This window comes from Dufourea novaeangliae, unplaced genomic scaffold (assembly GCF_001272555.1).
Source record: "Dufourea novaeangliae isolate 0120121106 unplaced genomic scaffold, ASM127255v1 scaffold7, whole genome shotgun sequence".
NCBI lineage: Eukaryota > Metazoa > Arthropoda > Insecta > Hymenoptera > Halictidae > Dufourea > Dufourea novaeangliae.
The window spans coordinates 1,648,161-1,671,829 of NW_015373896.1; the positions used below are offsets into that span (position 1 = coordinate 1,648,161).

Sequence of the window (23,669 nt, forward strand, 5' to 3'; positions counted from 1 at the left end):
TGGATTTCATCCACAGTCCAGATAGCACATGACGACTTGAAGACGGCTTAAAGACGCCTTAGACCTAAAATAACTGTAAAATGGACGTCTTCAAGGCGTCATATGTTATTTGGGAGGGGAAGAAGGAAGCATATGGACAAATGAAGAGGATCGAAGGTGACCGGAAGACACGAACGAAACGACGATTGGAAGGGGTTTAGATGGAGCACACCATCCAGGGGCAAAAAGGTAGGGCAGGGTAAGGCGAGGCGAAACGGTTTAGTGCTGTTCTCTCTTTCTCTCTCTCGTCGGAACCGTTGGACCACGGCCAACCGGACTAATAATGTCCGATATTGCGAAACTGCGCGCGGCTCGGTCTGCTTCCCTCACGTTTTCCCCCGCCCCCGCCTGCGATTAATCTTCCCGGATCGCATTCCATGGCGTTTGTCCGCAGTTCCGACAGCGTTCGCGACAATGGACGAATGGCGGTAGGGTGGACACGCGTGTCGACAAAAGGGATCCATTTCATCGACTGAAAACGAGGCAACCAACAAAAGAGTTGGGTTGTTTATACAGTTGACTCTAACTATATTGTCACATAATTCCCATATGACGATAGAACTTAGGATAGAGGGGCCTCTGAACTCATTGCCATTTTACTCCTCTACAGCCCCGACCATGGTAATATAGTTAGGTATTATTATTTTGTTCATGGTTAATCCTTATTACTCCAATATTCTTGATGTGATAAGGGTTAATATATTTCGTAAATTAATTCACGACCTCTTTTTACTATTTCGATCGAATATGTATGCATCGACTGATTGGTAAAAAATTCGACGTTCGAATTAATAATTGCGCGATAACTTTGAGACGGCCGAGGGTACTAAAAGAAGACGCAATTGACTCAGGAATGGAGCTGCGGGGAGTCGAAGGATCGAGAATCCGGCTGATTCATGGGGAAACGTCGTCGTGACTTGAATAAAATCGGTCTTTGCACGCGTATAGAGATCATCGTTTTATATTTAACTGTTGCTTCGGTTAGCCGTGCGCGATAACGTTCACAGAATACACGGTTGTGTCCTCAAAAATTTCCGAGCTGAAATTGAAACAAGTTTTCCGGAAAAATTACGATGCTTTTCAGCGTCAGATGTTAAAAATAGTTTTCTTTTTTTGAAGAGATGTACTCTGTTCACAATGATTATATTCTTCTCGAAGATGGCGGAACAAAAAGTCTAAAATATTATACGAAAAATTGTTCTTTTAAAACTTCAATTCGGAAAGTTTTGGAATAAATCGTGTACACTGAAAAATGTGAATATATAGATAGTGTGTGTATGAATTCATCGACTGGATATTTATTCAATTACTCGCGATTGCATTACCGTTTCCACGTTATCATCGTCGTTGTTTCAACAAATTATCGTCTTATGTCTCGGGGCCTGCAATCTAAACGACGCCGTTGACAACGCGAACAAAATAAGGCTTATTCATCGCAATAGTATTTGTTCCATAGCGATACGGGATTATAAGCGACAGCATTAAAATAGCTACCGATTGTGAACCAGTTCCACTTTCGTGAAGCAGACTTTTTTCATCTGCATCTTTTTCTACATCATTTTCAAAATATTTTTCATTAGAACGAATCATGACAAATCCAACAAACAGTTTCTGAAATTAAATAATTTGGTGTGTCTACTCGTCTAAGAAGAAACATTATTTTATTATAAAAATTCAAATTACCCCTGTTTAATCAATAAAAAATAGCGAAATATTTTTGTTGAATCTTCTATTCGTTATTCGATACAATCTACCTAATGAATTTTCCCATCTCTGGCGGAGGGAAAGAAAGATCATCGTATGGCAAAAGAGAGGAGCCATTACCTTTCATTGCCGTCCCCGTCCTTCGGTACCTTGATCACGTAATACACGTGTCCTCCGTGGGTGGTCGTCATTCTGCTCGCGATCGCGAATCCACGCCTCTCGACATCAACATCGGGACCCGCCTTGGGGGATCTCTTCTCTCTCGAGGGCCGATTCTCTTAAATGAGTTCGGGACCACCAAACAACAAGTCACTCCGCGGCGACCACGAGATCTTTCCTCAACGATCGCGATATCGTCTCACGGAGAAACTGTCCATTGTGTAATTTCGTTTCCCCGTTCAGTTCCCCTCAACTCGTTCCTCGTCGCTACTCAACTTTTCTCCATTCGGGCCTATCCGATTTAAATATTATATTTCCCTGACCGCCTGTCACACGGCGAACAGAGGGAGGAGCACTGCCGCGGCTGTGATTTCGCGCGGAAACCCACGCGGCGAACGAAAATGCGAACGTAAGACTTTATTTTTAAGCGGGAATCGTGGCGGGAGATCCTTGCAACTACCGCCTTCTTTATCGTCTTTCTTCCTCTCTATACGAAGAGTTCTAACCCTCTCCTTCCCTCTTGTTTCTTGCCTCCCCTTTTCTCCTTTCTTCGTTACCGCCGCCACGATACACACGTCGACGCGACCCGTTATTTTCAGAGGCCGCGTATCGCGTTCGTAGGCGCAAGAAAACAAAACAGGCCCCTTACGTTGTGATTGTGACACACGTTTTCCCGCGGAAACGTATTCGTGTGTACGCCAGGAATGTTTCGATTCGATTCTTTCGAAGGTCGATTCTCTTGAAGTATGGGACCAGGTGTGATAATTAACCCTTTAACGCCCAGCGGTGCAAGGGGTGATTCTATATGAGAAAATAAGTCGAAAATATGGAATACATTCTTTTCATTTAATCGAACACTGTATGTATACAAAAGGATAATTTTCATCGAAAAACTTGTATCCAAGGATGTCACTCCTTTGATCGCTTTTCGAGGACAATCGGAACGATGTGTTCAATGGATCTCGACTCGTTAATTTCCGTCGCGAGAATAAATAAACAACAGCCACCCCCGAACAGCCCCCCGTTTCCAGGGATCCTAATGAAACGCGTGGTGTGCCGTGTGCCATCGATCCGTGGTGCCAGTCGAAGCTATGACCCATTTCCGCAGTCTCCTCGACCCATTTACTCCGCATTCCCGTATACTGTCCACCGTTTCCTACTATTATACCCTTTCTGGTATCGACAAGGGGCTCGGTTCTTTGCCGTGGTACCAGTATTTATACAGAAAAACGCGCAAAAAGTCTGATCAGCATGCTTCTCGTGAAATGGTTTTCGAAGAGATTTTTCAATGCTCAGGCCATCTGTTTTCCGACAATCCCTTTGTCTATCTGGAATATTGATGACCCATCACAACGATGTTCACATAATAATGTATGCTTTTTACACATGTAACTTTACAAATCTAAGTAGGCATTAATGAAAAAAAAAAAAAAAGGTTGCAGTTCTAATTCGCGGATCAGGACTTGACTAGAGACAAGCAGCATCGATCTGATTCTGTTTATAACACACGGCTTCCATCGGAAGCCAATTCCCAGCTGATGTGGGTATACAATGCGCGACAACAAACCTATCCACGCTCGATCTGTTCGATCGCGATTCCACGGTTTCGCGACGATAACGGAACTCGCGGAGGGGAACGGACGTTTATTCGAGAGAGACCTGTACAAATGTCCGTGGTGTACACGTACCCCTTTTTAATCGGTGTTCTATCGAGCGGAATGGCCGAGCTATCTCAGCTTCCTGTTATTATAAATAACGGGCGAGCACGATACTCCCGGATAATTACACATACACAGGTACCGATATTGCTTCCGACACAAAAATACGATCGGTGGAAAATAATAAAATCACTGTGTGGCATAATTGTTTAACTACATTAAAATTTTTAATATTTATGGATTGTTGTTAAAATAAAAATTAAACACTTTTTCTCTAGGAAATATAATCTATCCTTTCTTGGGAAAATATTACTTCTTAACATGATTTCAGACATGGGCGTAGCCAGGTTATCAGTCAAGGGGGGCAAAAATATTAACACGATTCTCACAGTGAAAAAGGATGTACGTAGCCAGACACAGTTTATTTTACCCAATATTTGTCTAGGGTGGGGCAAAAGCCACTTTTTTCCGTCCACGATTATCTGTAAATGAGTATAGTATAAGATATGCAACGAAAATTAATGGGATTTCTATTTCACTTAGAAATTTATAAAATTATTAATAATGAGAAAAATTCTTCTTGTATTTCAATTTCCATAAAGTAGTCCATGAAAATTGATATTTGCATAAGCACCCGTAGTTTAGAGGATACGTCTTTCTTTGTGAGAATGTTTCAAATTTCCCTTTCGAAAACAGGAGATCTTGCGAGGAAGACTTTAACTCGCGTTGGAACGCGGTGACAAGTTTTCCGGTCGCATAAACGAAGACGTTTGTGTTGAAAATTCCGATCTGGCGGCGACGCATCTTGAAATTACGCCAAGAGGAAGGAGCACCCCGACGAGTACTTGTGTAAACAATGAAATCTCGAGAGATCGTTGAAAATAATCCACGCTAACGACAGACAGACCTCGCGAGAGCAGGAACGTTAGTTCCGTTGTTTAGTCGAGCCACGTTTTGCAAACTTAAACACATCGAGACTATAGATCACATAGAGAAAGAAAATGCATTTTTAGAATCGAAGAAGAATTGGTGTAATTCGCGATGCGGAAGCATTCGAAACTGGGTAGAAAGTTTCTCCGTGGACTTCTTAACAATTCACGAGATTGGAATAATCAAGATGAAAAAACAGAAAAATAATTTTAACCCTCGTATGATGGACAGCTGAACAAATTAAATTTACAAATTGAAATTTTATGGTATTTTTTTTACAAATTCTTGTAAACGAATGTGAAATTTTTATACAGTATGTATGGTGTCTAGTATGAGTCACGAGTGACTCGGTCATCGGCCTCCACGATTCGTCATACGAGGATTAAAAAACGACCGCAACGGAATGGCGAGAAATCCAGCTTGACAAAATCGGCCGAGTAACCCAACCGTGGCGCACGAAATTTGATCTTAAGGGGGTGACATTTCACGCGTGCTTACCCCGTAAGGACCTGGGGGGCCGCTCCAGGATACGTTCTCGTGCAGTGCTAAAACGTCTCGATCGAATGTGTAATCCGACTGGGTGAATTTTGTTACATACTATATTTCGAGCGGTGACATTTTCAGGGAATCCCGATTAACAGTGCGGCACGACCTCGCTACGTTTGCGGTTGCCGTCATAAGGGGCAAATACGTGTCGTGGTTTCTGCCGTGTATACAGGGGTGCAGCAGAACAATCCGTGGTACAAAATCATGGGCAGGGTGTGACCAATAAGTCGGGAAGAAAAGCATACAATTTTTTATGACGCAAATTAAATTTATGGTAATTCATGCTGAACACGTTAAATTATTCTATTGTCTTTTTTTTCGACTCGTTTTCACCCTCTACCCCCAACTTGACTGTACCATACGTTTTGCTGCACCACAGAGATGGGCAAATTCACTATCTGGATAAATAGTTTCAAATAACGAATAGAAGGTAAAACAGTACTTCGTCATAAAATTTTGCCCAGCTCCGCTAGACCACCCTGTATACATGCGGCGGTGGCTTAGCTCGATTTGCGCTCGTCTGGCCGGTGATTCCAGCGATGGGGTTGACCAAGGGTGAGGGGGTGGCGAGGGGGTGAGTGTATATGGGTCATGGCTGTCCCGAGGTGTGTTCTCGCGCGCGCTGTCTTCGTAGAGTGCCCCCGCCGGTTGGCACACTGGCACACCTGTGTATCTTCTGCGTTCTTTCGTTCCCCAGACATGCGTACACCTACGGGTTGTACCGAAAGCACCCCTTCGTTCTGCTAACTGGGACGAGCTATGGTTGCCTCCGAGGCGAGATACAAGGGATGCTAATTTACGAATTGTCATTCAATTGTTTTCGATATACAATGCTCTTCCGTGGAGGTCTGTATACAGGGTGATTAAAAAAAAGGGTTCGTAATTTCTGGGGGTAGATAGTACACGCCAAATGATAAAAAAGGTCTTAATAAACATAGGTCGAAAAATTAATATTTCTCGAGTACTATCTACCCTAGAAGTTATGAACCCTTTTTTCGATCGCCCTGTATAGTTGTCTGGCGACTTTCCAACTTTATGAATCGCCTCGTAATGGTTCCTCGAGCGGTCCACACGCAAATGATAATCGCTTTTAACGAGGAACACACCGGCGTCGCGTGGACGAATCAACAGTTTCCAGTGTTTCTTTATTGTACTCTGTTGTAATACCTGTCTTACAAAACTGGTTTTAAACTGTACGTACGAAGAAACAGCTTTGTACGTCGAGTACATTCTTTCACGAATCTTTGTCACTTTCGATAAACGAGACCGAAATAATTTCTTCCTCAACTTAACCGCTTTGATCAACGGTTAAAAGGCACCTTTTGATATCCGGCTGGAGCTCGATCCTTCCCCTTTAATTTCTGGCCTTATTCGCTTCAATAATCGAATTATCACGCCCACCAGAGCCCGAAACACGAAGCCCTGCGCCTGGGGGTGTTCCGTGAGATTCTCGTAACTCCAACAAAATCTCATTTTCAAAAAAAGGAATTTGAATTTCACAAAGAAAAAGAAAGCCAGCGAATCGAGAGGGTATCCCTCAGTCGGATCTGATTTTTCACGTTCGACCGTAACATTCTTTCCAAGAGGCGACACAACGGTCAATATTGGTAATCGCTGTTCGACGTGAACGGATAGGTTTCACCTTGATAAACTTCACAGACTTCGGCGATCGGCCAGCGGACTACTGAAACATACACGGGAGACGGAAACCAAAAGACAGCGAATTTTTTGGCTCATGGTGTTGGGGCACAATGGGGTGCGTAGGATTACGCCATCGCCTCGAGTAAGACTGCGGTCGCTTTTTCCGCGACTGCGTGCTCCCCCCGATCGGTATACGCGTTGACCAGGAAAATTTCAGCCGGGGAATGCGGAGAAAGGGGAGTAGGAGACTCGAGGTACACGTCGAAATCGAGGTCCGGCGCGAGCCGCCGATAAACAGACATCTAGGGCACTGTGCTTCGTCGCGACACCGTGGCGATACCGTGAATTGATTTCCTCCGCGGCGACCTGCTGACTCCCGCTGACCATTATTACGGTCAATTTGCGCCGGCTATTTCATCGAATTGCAGGTTAACGGAATAATGCTCGATGGCCAAGCCGATCGTGAGTCGTCTCTCCACGATCCAAGAGTTTTTTTGTATCCTGACTTTTCATTTTGAAAAATGTAGTCGTTAAGACTGAAGATTGAAATCAAATGGAACTTGTAATTTTACTAGGCACTTAATAGGTTTTAATTGGTGAATGGACTCTTCCATTCGTGTGAGGCAATAATTCTGCAGAGCTCCGAGGAATGTTCAGAATTCTGACAAGACCCTTTTGTCCCTGTCTATCCGAGAATTCTCAAAGTTAGACGCGTTGGATCGAGGTAGGTCATGGATTCTCGAAGAACTGTTTCTTTTGCCTTTCTATCTTTGGTGGATTCCGAGACACGGGTGACGCTATTCTGTTTCGTTTCTATTTCCAAGAAGCCGGACTCGTGGACCGTACACAGCCGCGGCTCGAGAAACTATGCAGACGTCGATCAACGCGAAATATCGCGTCGTTATTCGCGTATAATCATCCTACGAGTTACACGATAAAGCTTGATATATTCAGTGTTACAAACGGGTCCGCCAGGAAGCGAGGAAACGGTTGCCAAATCGGTTCATCGTCGAGGCAGAAGAGGTCCAGAATCATAAATTTCAACAAATTTCGAAACAAACAATTCCCTAAAGATTGAGACTTTCATGAAGACATTGGGAACACTTGTTAGTAAATGATGACGTCACCAAAAAAGAAGAATGAGAATTTCTTCCTTTATATATTTCTATCTACCTAAAATTTATAAGTTTCAAAGTTGTTGGCTGTTTGAACAAAATAAGCGTATGATCTGTTAAATTTTATTATTGTTCATTATTTATGCGTATTATGTTATACCTGTGATAAGGTTTCCATGATACTCCAATTGAAATAGTTTACATTTAAATGATAATATACTACATGAGAAGAAATCTATATTACCAACGTATAGACTAGTGCACTTTATTATTCAATAATTGGGTCAAAAGATTATTACCTAGATTTCTAACATAAGAATAAAAAAATTTTGATTCTGGACCACTGTGGAATCTGCAGCACGCGATCTACGATATCTTTCAATCGTTCCAAACCGGAACCGAAAAACAATCATTGTTCGCCAAGCAAGCTAACGCGTAAATATCGGTTAAACAAGACATATAGCGCGACGAGTTTCTAAAGAAAAAAAATATCCCAGTTCACCGGCTCCAAAAATGTTATACTCCGTTGCGTGCAAGGATCAACCGCCACTAACTCGGCTACCACACTTCCGGGACAACAGAGCAAAGAACACGCTGGTACACCAGGTACAATAATACCGCAACGTCATCGTTCGAAAATTCACCGAGATCGGAACGACGACGCGTGTCCCAAATACTAGCGCCCCGTATCCAACTGGGACGACGGCCTATCCCCATTTAGGGGGTTCCATGCATTCCGGTATGTTACACACGCGAGTCACACGTACAAGACAAGAGAAGGAACGCTGCGAGAGGCCCGATATATCGAGAGCACACGGGGGGTTCTTCGCTGATGCAGCCGACAGCACAACTGGCGGCTGTCCTACCGCACCTCTGCACATCCACCCACGCTATATCGATCGTTCCTCCTCTCCTACCCGCCACCTCTCTCTCACTCTTCCCTCTGTTCCCCCCTCTCTCTCACCCTTTTCCGCCACCGCCTCTAGTACATGCCTAGGTGCCTGTTCTCGTGGTGGTGGTGATGGCGGTGGTACCGTTAATAGTATCATTGCCGATGTGCTATTTGTACATTGGGTACTAGAACACGACGGCATCGTAGGCCGCTCCCTAACACCGTGGTGCTGGCATCGTTACCGAAACCCCCTTCAAGTTCGAGCCAGAGGGGTCGATCGCGGTGTGTGTTGGTCCCCAATTGTGGGTGGGTTCTGTCTACCATCGAGATCCGTTGCGGTTACTACCGGTTTGACATTCTTTCGTAGGAAAGGTTACCCAGCAATGTTGCTTCGTTATAATGCTGCACGCTCGAGTAACGTTTTCGCGGGAGTACTGCTAGCCCCCCCCCCCCGCCGGTTGGGACCGAAGGTTTCACGGACACGACACTTTACCGTTGCTGAGGTGGCTTTTGGGAGCACACGATCGAATGTAGAATACGACTGCTGAATAATTCCGAGATATCCCTTGTGTTGGCAAACAAATTTGTACGGTTATTGAACGATCACAATTAGATGAACATAGACAATAATCGTGTAGAACAAGCTAGACAATAATATTTTAACTAAACAGACCGCCTATCTACGCTGTACCGTGCATCTATTCTACGGAGAATTGAGAATAGATAGAAATGTCCGGAAAGAAGGTTAGGCTTAATGGCGATCCCTGTCAATCTGGCTAATCGAAGTCTACCGATATAGCTCCACCGATCCAACGATACTCCTTGACAGAGTAACCGACTCGATATTCCTCCACGATGCAAGTTTGTATTAGCTCGTATCAATAATGCTGGATATTCCGTGGGTGTTTTAAAAGCGTTTGCCTAATTGCCACTGGGAGAAAGGGAAGAGAGTTGTCGGAGTGGATTGCCATGTAACCGGCGGGCTAAGGAGGACAATGGGAAAGGAAACTGCGGGATATGGCCGGGCCTGTGTACATATATACCTTTTGCAAAACGCTGATCCGGAATATCTGTATCCTCGTCGGTAGGATACAATCCTTATAATAGCCAAGAGACAGAAACGGTTGAAATGTATTAATCCTTTGCGCTCCGTGCTTTTTTTACCCCTGTGGGCAGTCCACTCCAGGGATTTTTAAGTGATATTTTGTCAATCAAGTAACGATATCAGCTACAAATTCATTTTATTTTTAGTAAAACAAAGGAAGATAATGTGTTGACAGTACAGCTGGTAGCTGGGGTAGATTGATTTTACTTGCTGTGCCAGCCACACTGGCAGTTTGAGTGCAAAGTTACGCACAGTTACCCAAAACAACAAAGTGATGATCCAAAATGACAAGCATAAGATAGCGATAAGCTAAAGCTCTAAAAGTTGTATAAAAGAACAAGAAAAAGGAAACATCCTCATTGGTCTCAAAGGCTTCGATTTCCAACAGGTAATACGCAGAGAACCACGGAGTTACGTAAGTCGTTCTCGCGGGCTAAAAGGTCGCCCGGTAGCTAATTGCGCGTAAATCGGTAAACCAGAGTCGATTGTCTGTCCCGCGGTCTCGCTACGAACAATCTACCACATTGTTCGCTCGTTCGAGGCTGACGTTTCGCGTTACGATAAATCCATGATATTGCAATTTGTTCGATACAGGAACCCGATGAGAAAAACTTTATCAGCATTCTATCCTGCTTTCTATATTCTTTTGCAATCTACCAGAAGCTGAGCTCCGACACCACCAGGATTCGATTTTCGGGGCAAACAAGTACAACGACCCAGTTTCCCTGAATCCACTTCACGTGCCCAGAACTTTTTCGCTGAAACACTATGTTACATCGTTCGGAACAAGAAGGAACGTGCGATATCGAAAGAGAATGGCGCCGTGGTCGAAGTACCACTTCACGCTCGGTGTTCTATTAGCGCGCGGAAAATTGCGCGCTCCGATTCAAGGACGGTGGAAATTGGTGTTTAATTTTCTGGCCCCCCGCTCTTTCTTACACTATTGTACAAACACAACCAGAATGGATATTCTGTGACAATATTTATATTGTTCCTATTCCCAGAGTCCTTGAACGAAGATTCCCCAGTTCAAACACAGCGTTCCCCTCCCTTCGAGTACACGGTGCTCGTCGGCTTCAGCCTCCACGCGATCCAAATTGCGTCTCTGGAATCGAGGCCTGCCCTCCTCTCTTTCGATTACCGAATAGGTTGTTGCTTGCGGCGACAGTGGCGTCGTCGCGACTTCGTAATACGCCTTCGTAACGTTTGATACACCTATTAAGCGTGCATACTGACTTGCGTAAGAGGGTCACAGGCTATTTAAAGGCAGCACACAACCCGTCGTGTATCATCCGAACCGGGAGGCACGCGGTAAGAAAAAAGATGCGCGACATAACGAGCAGCACGGCCGGGACGTTGCACTCCGAGAGAGAGAGAGAGACCATCGATCGAGGAATACTGCCCCCCACTTTTCTCATACTCTATCTTATATATATTTTTCAATCGATGGTTGTGTCTCGAGGAAAACAAGAAAAAGAAAAATGTAAGTGCAAAGGAATTTGCTTTACAACAATTAAAAACTTGACAAAATAATAAAGCATTACATAAATTTCCAAGTAACTAGATCAACACGCATTAAAGCGTCTTACTGTATAGATTTGGGGAGGGCCACTGCGACTACCATAATCCAAAAAGGATGAACTGACTTTTTAATGAGGTTTAGGACATTGTTAAAGCTTGGATTTCTGAACGCAATGATATTTGATTTAGTCCTGTATGGGTATTAGTTTATGAAATATTTAATGTTACTGTACTAAGAGCCAGTATCAAATGATATAATCACAGGTGTAGGAATACTTTTTTGTCTCCTTGTAAGTGGTGTACGAAACGTAGAGGGCAAAAACTCGATCGAGCAACGGACCAGCGAGATTCATAAGCCGATCGCGTCGCGACGCGGGAGGCACGCGCCGGCGAACGCGTAACGGTTATGCACACTCAGGTTATACCATATAGGTGTACACCATCGGCGAACTACATTCTACCGCGTGCACAGTGGTCCCGAAGAATCGTAAATAAATTGGTAGCACGGTGCCGAGTTCGACGCGACGGAAGGACAGAGAAAGACAGAGGAGACACCGAGGGGACGATACGTCACTTCCGGTCCATTAAGAGCAGCAGCAGCAGCAACACGGGGGTCATTGGTGTTGCGGGCAAGGGAGCTAATTATAAGAAAGAGACAGAGGCTCTCAAATCCACCAGCGACACGTTGGACAGATCGAAATTTGCGGGTGATTATCGCACAAAAACGTTTTTGTGTAGTTTCTAAATTTACGTAAAAATCTTTAGTGAACAGCATTCGGTAGTTCTTATAGTTTCTTCTTGTTGATAGCTTCGACCTTTCGCTTACATTTTTAATTATTTTTCTTTATTAGAAAAGTAAGCTGTGTCTATACTCCACCTTTTGCTAAAAAAAAATGTTTGATACGCCATTAACAATGATAAATAATTCGCGCTCCAATTACCTTTATTACTGACCCAGCAATAAGTCGTACTGTCAACACATCATCTTCTTTTATTTTACCTAAAAGTCCCTGGAGTAGACTATCTACAGACGTCGATTATTCCTTCAAAATTCATGTTAACTAACTAAAATTATTTATCGAAAGCTGTTGAGTTGAATCTCCGACACTGTGCCCATAATTATACTCGTCGTCGATGTGGCCGAGAGGATCGCAAGTTGTACACGTGACAAACACGGTGGAGGGAAATAAAAAGAAGATAAAGATTACCTGATTTGCGTGTGGTAGGCGGGAGCCGTGTGCTCGGTGTGCGTGGTCAGGAGTTCGGCCGGAACGGCGTCCATGTCGATCGGTTGAGTCCTCGATATCGCGATAGGCTGCACCTGAAATACGCCGGGCGTTGTCGGTGAAGGTTGTGAGCCGAGCAACGAGACCCGTACCATTTCCCTACCTTCGCTGTAAAAAAAAAAAAAAAAAAAAACGTGGCATATGAAAATCATTGTTTAGAAAGAATGTGTTGTTAGGTATACGAGGGATCGATTAGATTTAACAGCTTCGAGCTCGACGTTATTTCTGGGAAGTAATTATACTAATTGTACGCGTATTAAACGACATTCTCAACTAAAAGACCCCACTGTACGCGTTCATCGTGTACGTGGTTTGTACGGTATAATAACAGGCATTATTATCGTAAGTAATGCCGACACGTTTCAGGAATAAAGCAGATTTCAATATAAAATAAGGCACGTAATATAATACAAATATGGTTCAAGTGATCCAATTTATCGAATCAGCCAATAAATTTATGGATATGGTTGTCCTCTTCAGTGGTTAATATATGATGAGAAATTCGGTAATTATGGAAGGTAAAGGAAAATTATAAGATTATTGCTAGTGGAGAAAAAAAAAAAAGGATTCAGTAGAGTAAGTTAATCAGGATTAAAGAGGACTTCCGAGGGATTTAGCATAACAGAGGATATCGACCGATTCGTAAAAGCCGTGAAACCGGAGAATCGATTAATATCACGGCCAGCACGAAAACGCGATTAGCTAACGGTGATTTACCGGGAGGAGGCTAACTTTCTTCCTTTGCGAACCGCTCGTATAGGCGTCAACTATTACGCCAATTTGCGGAATTATATTCGATAACCGTGTCGATATAATAACAGTGTATCGACGGAAACAAATAGTACATGTCGTTCACTTTGATAATTTTTCTTGCGTTAACGCGCACACACGCCCTCGGAGCCTAAAAGACGACTAATTAACCCGTGGAAGACGGGTAGCCTATCTTTAAACTCCAGAAGGATTGCTTATTCTTCGTAGTATAACACTATGACAAATATATAAAAGTTCTAACCGGAAAATATTTAAAAAAAACCGTCCATTCTCACTCGGACGGTCCGAACGCATGAACTACACTGTTTCCATGGAACTCCGAAAGGAACTTCGTCCTCTAGCTGCGCAGATCAAACAAAGTTGGACTGTTTGCCAGGAAAAACCGGTCTGCAACGTAGAAGCGACCTTGCGAAACGATAAACCAGGGAATACGTCTCGAGACCAAGGACTGCCACCCCATTCGCCGGACGATTATTTGCCACCACCCCAGAAAATGGTGACCCTCTTACCCTTCGAGGGCTAACCCCTACGGATCTGGCATAAAAGAAAGCCGTTTAATCGATATTTTTCGACGCAGACGAAACGCGTCACGCGACGAAATATACAACTGAACAAATTGTACCGTTCTGAAGCTATCTAAAACACTATACAATTATTCCCTGTACACGACCAGGAAATTGTTAATATGGATGTTCGATTGCCAGTGTACGTGTTTCGTGACAACGAAGTGAGCTGGAAATAGATACGTAAAAAAGATATAAAAGAGGCAAGTGTAATAAAAATTTTACGATCTCTTGCTCTGTGCAGTTCTGCGTGAATTTCTTTTTCACTCGAGTGGAGCTCTTTTCCGGACAATTAGCGTGGATCTCTCGTATTTCTATCGGATAAACACGAAGCTCGTAGATCATTGCGTGTGTATCGGTACACTTCGCGGGTTAATTGCCCAGAAAGCTTATATACGCGTGCGTACGTTCGAAATACGCGGAGTGTGTAATCGGACAGCCAGTTTGTCTCTCGACTTCTCTGTTCGAAGAAGATATCTACGGAATACACGGACGGTTAGGGTGAAAGGGGGTAATTGCAGTCACTTAGGCAATAATAGTAATGAAATGAAATATGAGATCACATAGTTATTGCGAGTTATTATTTCTAATTTTTCGTTATTGCTGATATTCGATTGTTCAGGGTGGAACCACCCCTTAAAGGTTAATGTGTATTTTCCTATATATCTTGAAAACTATAGCAGGTATAAAAAAACTGTTACATGGATAATTTAATGACTTTTTGCTTTAAAAAACTGTGCAATAAAATTGTTAAAAATTTGCTTTTTTTTAAATAAATAAATAAACAAGAAATGAATTTTTAACAATTTTATTAGACAATTTTATAGAGAATAAGAAGCCATTAAATTTTCATTTTAACTACTTTTTGGTATCTACTATAATGTTCAAGATATACAGAAAAATAGGAAAACGCATTAACGTTGTGGTTACACCCTCAAGAACCGAATACCACGCAAAAACGAATAATTGCTCGATGTTTGAATTGAACGAATCAAACGAGAAGAATCCCCTGTCGAACAGAGAATACCGTATTCCCAAACGTGAAACGGTGCACGGCCCGAAATACCTGGGCGTTGCGGCGTCGCGAACTATACTCTCTTATGCGATCGATTCTTCCTCCCCGAAGTTCGTTCGAGCGAAAACGTAAAAGAAAAAAGGCACACACGAACGAAGGGTGAAGGCAGAGTTTCACGCAACGTGTAGGCAACGAAAGAAACCGAAAGGATAGAGAAACGAAGTCGAGGCCTGGGTTTGAAACCGGTTCCGTTCGTTGTCGTCCGTGCCACGGTCACGAGACTTTTCTCATCCCGATGCAGCCGGTTACGAAGGAATCGATCCTACGACGATAATGCACGAGTGTTACGCGCTCGTTTAACGAGAGAAATCGAGCGACTACACTGCCATTGGTGGATCACGTGCCGCTACGGAAATTGTAGGGAAGGATTATGTACGCATTTTTTGATACAGTAATAATGTCTTTATCGTCATATATCGTAAAAGACAAGTGTATGAACTGAACCTATTAATGGGTGCAAAAGTAGGACCTAGTTGGTTATTATAAAACTAGATAAAAGGCGAGTGTCTTAGATACAGATAATTTAAATTTTATCTTATTATAAAGATAATTTCGAAATAATTAAAATTTGGTACGATGATAAAAATAACTTGGATTTTTCGATGATAAATGCTTGGTCTCTCGAGACACCATTTAAGGATAAAGGAACCTGAGAGCCTTCGGTGGTTCGTCAAAGGAGTAGCACTAAACCGCAAGGAGTTTTCAAGGACCTCCAAGAAGACCTTTTCACGGACTTGGTGGGAGGTAAAAGATAGCTGATAGAAGCTGTGGTCCGGCATGGCGACCAAAGATGGTCAGAAGGGTCAAGGGAATGGTGTTCGAAGACAAAGGCAAAGGAAACAGATACAAATTGAATCCCGGAGATTCTTCCAGTACCAAGGGCTCGACAAAGAATGACAGAATTCTCCACATTGACAACTCTGTTTAATACTGTCCAACAGGGAAAACGAAGCGCACACCTTTCTCCTACTTTGTAAACAAGATTGAGTTTTAATTCAATTGTCTTCTCGTTCTGCGGAATACGTTCCAAGTTCTCAATCCACTGATGGTCTACATACATGTGTGTATACTTAACATCGTGTTGGATGATGTTTAATAAACAGTCTACAATACTACAATTTGATTTTATTCCGTTCATTGTTACTGCATTTTTGCTTTGGATTCGCCTTCATTAAATCTCCTTTTATTTCGATGTACACAGGGTATTGAAAAAAAGGTCTAAGAATCTAGGTTCTTATAGTACTCACCAACTGGAGGTGAAAAAATGACCAGTCAACATAGGTCCTTCAATCAATGCTTTCGATGAAAAATACAGAAGTTTATTTTCACATTCGTGACAGAAGTTCGATACGTCCTTAAAATATTCCGTCCGTATCTCGTATTGCCCGTTTGTCATACAACCTTGAATGAATGTATTAGTCAACCCATTCTTCTGTTTACATAATATAATGTCACATAATGATTCGCGACATCGAACGTTCGAAAATCAAAAAATTGATTCTACATCGAAAGGATTGATTTTTACAACCTTTGTCACTCCGCTCAATGAGTTCTCTAAGTCACCAAATTTTTTTCCAACACCCTGTATATCGTGCAACACGTTTGCCAGAAAGTTCCTAGCACACCCCGTACAGACTAAATGTTTACGACTCTTCTTCGCTACGCTCAGGCCTCCTCTCGTTCCCCAACACCCACGTCCGAAGTCTTTTTGCCCACGGTAGCGCGTGGTCTGACGTCATCGAGCAGTTAAAACACCTACCATACGATTTAAAGTTTAGACCTTGAGCCCCGTGATATCATCCCGAAACATTCCCTGCTTCGTCGCGCGAAGCATCGCTGAAAACACGCTCGTCGTCCTCGAGGAAATTTTGTAATTGTTATTCCACTTCAACTGGCAGAAAAGATCGAGAAAAATATTCGACTGGATGGTAACCTACTTTTCTTTTCACTGAGAGGATATCGTATTCTTCGACGATGAAATGGTAGGTATGTATTAAAGAGTATCGGCATTGATCATCGGAGGAGTAAAGTGGCGGATGGGGGACGGTGAGTATACGTGGGCGCCGTTGCGTCTGTAACCCCACGAGGTCGACCTCGCTACACACTGGTTACGAACGGTAACGGTCAACGGTGGGCATCGCGAATCCACTCACAATCTACACGGAATATTCTACACGTCGTTCTTTGGCATAAAACATTTTTTTTAACACTATTACCGTCGCGTCGGCCACCAGTGACCGTCACGTAATACAGATTCAAATGTAACGTAAAACAGAATCAAAATTTTATTTAAGTAGAAGTGGATAAAATGAAAAAAAAAGAAGTCATCCACGATGACATCATCATCATTCGATAACAGTGTCACCAACGTTTCCACGAAAGTACGAAATTACACGTAGAAGTGGATAAAATGAAAAAAAAAGAGTCCACGATGACATCATCATCATTCGATAACAGTGTCACCAACGTTTCCACGAAAGTACGAAATTTAGAGAACAATAACGTATGGAACAATTCTTCCACAGTTGGTGATAAATTGGAAAATAAATTTGTAACAGTTTGAGCTCCCAAATTCTGATTCTGCACTGTGCATGTCGCAACGAAAGTCAACCGAAATAGGCTTGACGCTGAATGTGCGTCGAATTTATCGTAAAAATCGTATCAATGCGTTAAAGCACATGATGTGCGTGTAAAAAAGATCGGCTTACACCGAATAATCCCTTCTATAGAGACCCCCTGTTCGGAAGCTTGGCAACTATTCTCGGTGGAGCGGCAAAAACGATACCGACACGGCTCGACAAACGTTTTCCATTTCGAAGCAGTATGATGCCTGTGTTTCGTTTCTGGCTTGGTGTATTTTTAACTCCTTGCGCGTGTCGAAATTTATGTAACGATACAGCAGAGAGCGTGTATCCGATCGAGTTCGACCGGGGGACGCATGTGTGTGCGTGCGAAATGTTAAATAGGATTCCCGCGAGCTTATGTCTTTTGCGACGCAAACGCCCACACGTCCCGTGTCAATTTGTGCTCCATCGTTCGGAGCAATTTATCGCTGGAACGAACGCGTACTTTCTCGAAAGAGGGCCAGTAACCGGCTAGAATTGCCGTGAATGTCTTCCGAGCTGCATTGTCGTTATTGGAACCGAAGATAACGAACGGACAAGACAAAATTTAAGACTGACTGGGCCTGAAACAAGTTCTGAGAGAGTGGAGTTTTGTTGGAGGAAAATACGATGAATTCATATTGTTTGCGACTGAACGATAAGAATCAACGAGGGATCGGTTGTAATTGGGTCCGGTGAGCCTTGTCTCTAGAGGTCAAAGATCAGAGTTGGGCACAATTTTATTCGACTAATAGATATTGAGAAGTATCTAAGATCTAATAACATTAATAATAAGATTAAATAATTGTTCTCCAAGTATCTACTTATTCAAGAAGAAATATTATTTTATTATAAAAATTGGAATTCCACGGTTCAATCAATTAAAATTCATGAATTTTTTGTTTATCTTAAAGTCGTTATTCGAAGCTTTTTAGATAGTGAATTCACCCATCTCTGGTCCAGACAGTCCTAATCGCAGGATTCATTGGATCACAGTGTACACACAGTCTGTCCGCAAACTACGCGACAAATTCTCAGTGACTAATGGCCCGTTTCAGAAATATTGACCAAACCACTCTCTTAAATGAATGATAATAAATTACTAGTTACCCCAAGATCACGTGAACGCTACGAGGCTCGTATCTATAGCAACTCTCCTGTAGGAAAGATCAGAATTTCTCGAAGAAATTGTTTCTAGAGCAATCGAAATCACCGAGGGGCATTGTATATTATACTTTTTTTTCGAGTTTCACGGATTATAGCCAAAGGACGTATCGACCGAACGGTCCCAGGCGTGGCACGTACGCGAACAAAAAGAACGCGTGTCTTTCGATGTTTGAACGCCAGAGATACACGCATTAGACACGCTCGTCACGCATCGCCGACTGCCGTTGAGGTTCCATATCACGCTCGAATTTACATTATATTACGAAATGCACGGAGGAACAAACACACCGCCGCAGGTACCGTTCGATTGTTATATCAACTACGCCAGACCGGTGATATTTTTTGTTTGGTAATTCCTATCGTTCGCCGAAAGCGTTACGAAACCCAGTGTATTTGTTCCGTGTCGTTCGCGCTTCCTGCATCCCCATTATGCCCGATAAAATCTGAAAGATCGATATCGGTGTGTTCCCCGATGGATTTAACGAAGACGGAAATTCGCCAGATCGAGCGTACACTCGTGAACTCGCGATACGTGGATTAAGCGCGCACGTAACCGGCGTCGTCGTTAGAAAAATAACGATAGCCCGGCGAGGTAAGATAACGTCACTATCTTTCGCGACACGCTGAAATCCGACGTTGTTTTAATCGGCGATAACAGTTTGAAAATGATCTAGTCGACGACAAAACGACTTCTTCGTAAAACCACATTTCCGATGGAATTTCGAAATTTCTGATCAATTTTCGTATCGACCGAAACTATTCGAGTCTTAAAATCACAAACGAAAACGATAATTTACGGTCCGATTGAACTTTAATCCGCGTAATATCCACGAATATATGAATATTCCATACGTGAAAATTAGGATCTATTCCTGGGTAATTGCGTAATAAAATTATACTGCAGTACTGGGCGAGTAATTAAAGGAATTAATCGTGGAAGATATTCCGGCGCGATAAATCACTCAGGAACACGTGAAACATTAAACTGTGTCGTACGATCCGCATCACCAATCGACTGAATCTGTTATACATTTCTTAATTTTCGTAATTTCGATAAACTAATTTCATTTCATGCTAGTTAAATTATAGTATCGTTTCACACAGGCTCGTGGATCGATCGCGTAAACGCAAGATTACTATGGAAATTATATCCCGATACGCGGGTTCACAATACATGTAAATTGAATATAATTCGACGCGCACGTTCCAAGCTTTTATTTAGAAGAGGAAAAAAAACGGGGCCAACCTCCACGCGAAACGAAGGCACATCGTGAATCAGTGGGTTAACGCGAAAACGTCCGGTTGTATACCTGCTCTCGAGCGGAGGAGTTAGCGGCTCGAGAAAAAGGAGAAAACCGAAAGGTTCGAAAAGAAAGGGCCTGTAGTGTGTCAAGATGGCTCGTCGCCATGGTAACCGGCCGGAGAGTGTACCTACTCGGTCTCTTTTGCATTTCCTCCCTCTCCGGTAACTCTGCTGCGACACACGTTTCTCATCCTCCACCCCGTTTGGCCCCCTTTTATTGCATTAGTTTCGTTCCGTTTACAGGGCATTCGACGAGAGTGATCGATCTTGTAGCATCATCGTGATACGCGCAACGCCGATCCCCGGCAAACCGTTAAAACACGCGAAGCGTGGAACGCAAAAGCGGCACGCGTGATAACGCACGCGACTAATCGTTCATCGACGCACCGTAGCTCGAATCACGACACGCAATGATCAACCCTATAAGAAATCTCCGTTTCGAATTGCGCGCTTCTCTGTCCGTTACGAGAGATTCGGACCTGTTTACGAGGGATTAGGATGGACCTACCTGACAGACGAGAATCCGTCAGCTTCCCCTGGCCGCGGCTCGGGAACAACGACGAGAGGCTCCCGTGACTACTCCTGGCATGCAAGATCCTTTTCCCCTATATACTCCAATCGAGCTTGGACCGATAATCACTTCGTGACGCTAAATAAGACACACTCGCGAAAACGCACTCACGAGAGGCTACCGTTGCGACCGACGCCCGGGCACGACACTGACTAAACTTCGCTTCTCCGACAACACCAGTCCTCTCCGTATGTACGGGGTCGCGGAATCGATCGTAAATCCTCGGCACCACGCCTGCGTTTATAAGCTGTCCTCGCTCCACCTGGTCTCGTTCGACACTGAACAGGGGGAACCATCGACGCTCGCGAGAGAAAACGAAGACTGGTGGCGCCCTTCCTCGGCGAATACGTGAAACTCGTAACCAGTATACTTATTCGCAGCCCGGGATACTATGATGGGGGTGCTTGGGTCATTCGTTCATTTTTTTTTTTTTTGGAAAACGAACAGTAAATATGCGAATAAGTAAGTAAATAGTGGGTTTACGACCTTAGTATGTTCTTCTTTCCCGAATCATCGTAACAGACCCAAAATATAAACATATTTCGGTTACGTATGTTGTTTTACGGTTGATTTAACGTTTATAGTCCAGAAACAGTTTAAAGAACACGAGACTGAACGCGATATTCTGTTCTTATGTACGGGCAATTGAAAACACGTGTAACCGGATATAGCGGGAGGAAATACGCCTACAAATTCATATTCATCGGCGTGCAAATTCTTCGAGTGACATCATGCCTTATCTCTATTTTAAGCCTTCGGCGAGAATGATGTCAATATCGGTACCTTTTACTCCAGCGTGCCACTATTCAGTCGAAATAAAACATTCTCCGCGATACGAACGTACTCAAAAGGTGTTTGTATCGTTCTTTGACCGTGCACTGGTTCGACGAATGCCAGCCGTTATGGCGGATAGATTACTCGAAGAAATGATATTCATAAAACCATGAGAAAAGAAAAGAAACAACGGTTGCAGGTACAATCGTTGTTTCGCAATTAACGAAATATAATCCTAAATGCGATACTTGTTCCCGAAAAACGACATTAAATATTCCATGCGCGCGCCTCACTGGTTAACAAGATCAAACATGATAATGATCGCACTAGGCGACAAGTAGTAGCCTATTAGAAGGAGCTCGTGCGTGGGCGGAAGCGTCCAAATCATCGAATTGCGACGCTAATGATACCCATCATTCATTTCAATGTAGAAAATCGAAATTGTTTGTATTCATTAAAATTTGAATTGACGTTAAGAAATGAGTACGCTGGGATGCCCTGTTACCTTTTGTTATTCCTATGGCGCGGTAACAGTTAAGTGGTATAATTTTCAACGCGGTGGTAACAATTCTGTATGATCAAGAGCACAAACGCACGGAACGTTATACCGGTACTGTTATCACGCGACAGATGACGCGCAAATTCCGACGTGTGCGCATAATCAGCCAAACACGAGACCAGAAAAATAACGTGTTTACTTACTCGGTATCGGGCACAGTTGCGATCATAGAGGGTATGCGTCCGTTATGGTCCAAAAAATGATTGATCTCCGGTTCCTCTTGAACAGGTGTCTCGTATACTAATGTTTCCACCATCGATCCTTTGCTCGAGCCGAAGGAGACTCTGTGGGATAGAAAACGGAATGTTACCTTAAACAACTGGTTTCGATCCCATTTGCATAAAACGTATCGCAAATAGTCCAGTTCAAGACCATTCTCGAGTCATCTTTCCTGTGTCTTGCAACGGCCAAGTTCTCGAGTCGAGCGGTGGTGGATCTACGAAGAAGCGTACCTGCAATGGACGGGGGCATCGATTCGAGAGAAGAAAAAAAATTATATGTCCAGTTAGCTGCGTGGAAAGCCAAAAAAATCGTTGCCCGTAAACCTCAATTTCCTATCGCGTGACAGCGCTCGAAGCGAGTGAATCGGACACTCGGTAACCGCAGCAGCGGGCGGTCTGATATCAAAATCGAAATCCCGCGATCGGAGAGATCTGGTTACGCCGATCAAGCACGGTCGAGATTAAAGCTGCGAGTCTGCACGGTTATCTTACGGCTGTGTCCAGAGCACGGTAGCATCGACCTTTGAAAATGACATGGAAAATAATAACTCCTATTTGTCGAAGTCCGTTTGTAATTATTAGCGTGATTGTAAAGATACGAATTTTTACGTAACGAAATTGAACGATATACTTTACGACTTTACAAAAAACAACTGTTGTTCTGTTCAACTTGATGGATCAATATTTTGCAGCCACCGTGCCGTGTTCAGAACCCTTCTTTTACTCACGAAACGAGGTTCTGATCCAGACTAGATTGCCGGTGCCCGGTGCTGCCACGTGACGAGAAGACCGTTCAACAGAACTACATGATTCAAGGGTAACACACCGATACGTCATAAGGACTCACGTGGCTTCATACCCACTGTCCCGTTTAAACAAACAAACATTGTTTACGCTTGAAAATCACTTTTAACAAGGTGAAAACATCCAACAAAGAGCATCGTATCTACACAAAATCGAACGTTACAACATCTGCGTACAAAGTATTCTATCCTTTTGTCTGGAGCCCCCCACCCTATTTACGACCGATCTGTGTCACCGTTTCAAACAGTTGTTGATGACGCAACTATAATTCGCAACCATCTGCCCACGCGTCGCTCTCTCCTTTTCTTTCATCGAAACGCGAATTTCATTCATTGAAGGTACTTCCTATTGCGCGAGGTGACTCAGACAACAGCAATAATTGTTATACAAAAGGGAAATTGCGTAAATCGTACTATATAGGTAACTGTATAGAAAATTTCGAATTTAGTTCTTCTCCATTATATCTAACAAATACAAAAAAAAACGTCTTTCAAAAGATCTTAAAAGAATGTAATAAAATCGCCTCACGAGGCTTTCCCAATATGTACCACACTTACGTATGAAAAGAGAGTGAAACAGAGGAATGTTTACTGAAGTTTCGGATCAATTAAGTTGACACCCAATATATTTTTTCAGAGCTCGTATACACGTAACTCTATTCG

General features: G+C 43.2%; 1 protein-coding gene across 5 annotated transcripts in view; it reads right to left on the bottom strand.

The window, feature by feature from the left end:
* Positions 1-23,669, bottom strand: part of LOC107193377 — a 52,673-nt gene that overhangs the window by 3,698 nt on the left and 25,306 nt on the right. For all 5 annotated transcript variants that reach the window (XM_015582814.1, XM_015582813.1, XM_015582815.1 and 2 more), the window contains 2 exons: positions 22,126-22,266; positions 12,519-12,704 (listed from right to left, as the gene is read on the bottom strand). In XM_015582814.1, coding sequence (XP_015438300.1) covers positions 12,519-12,704; positions 22,126-22,266 — 327 coding nt within the window. The remainder of the gene's footprint in view (positions 1-12,518; positions 12,705-22,125; positions 22,267-23,669) is intronic.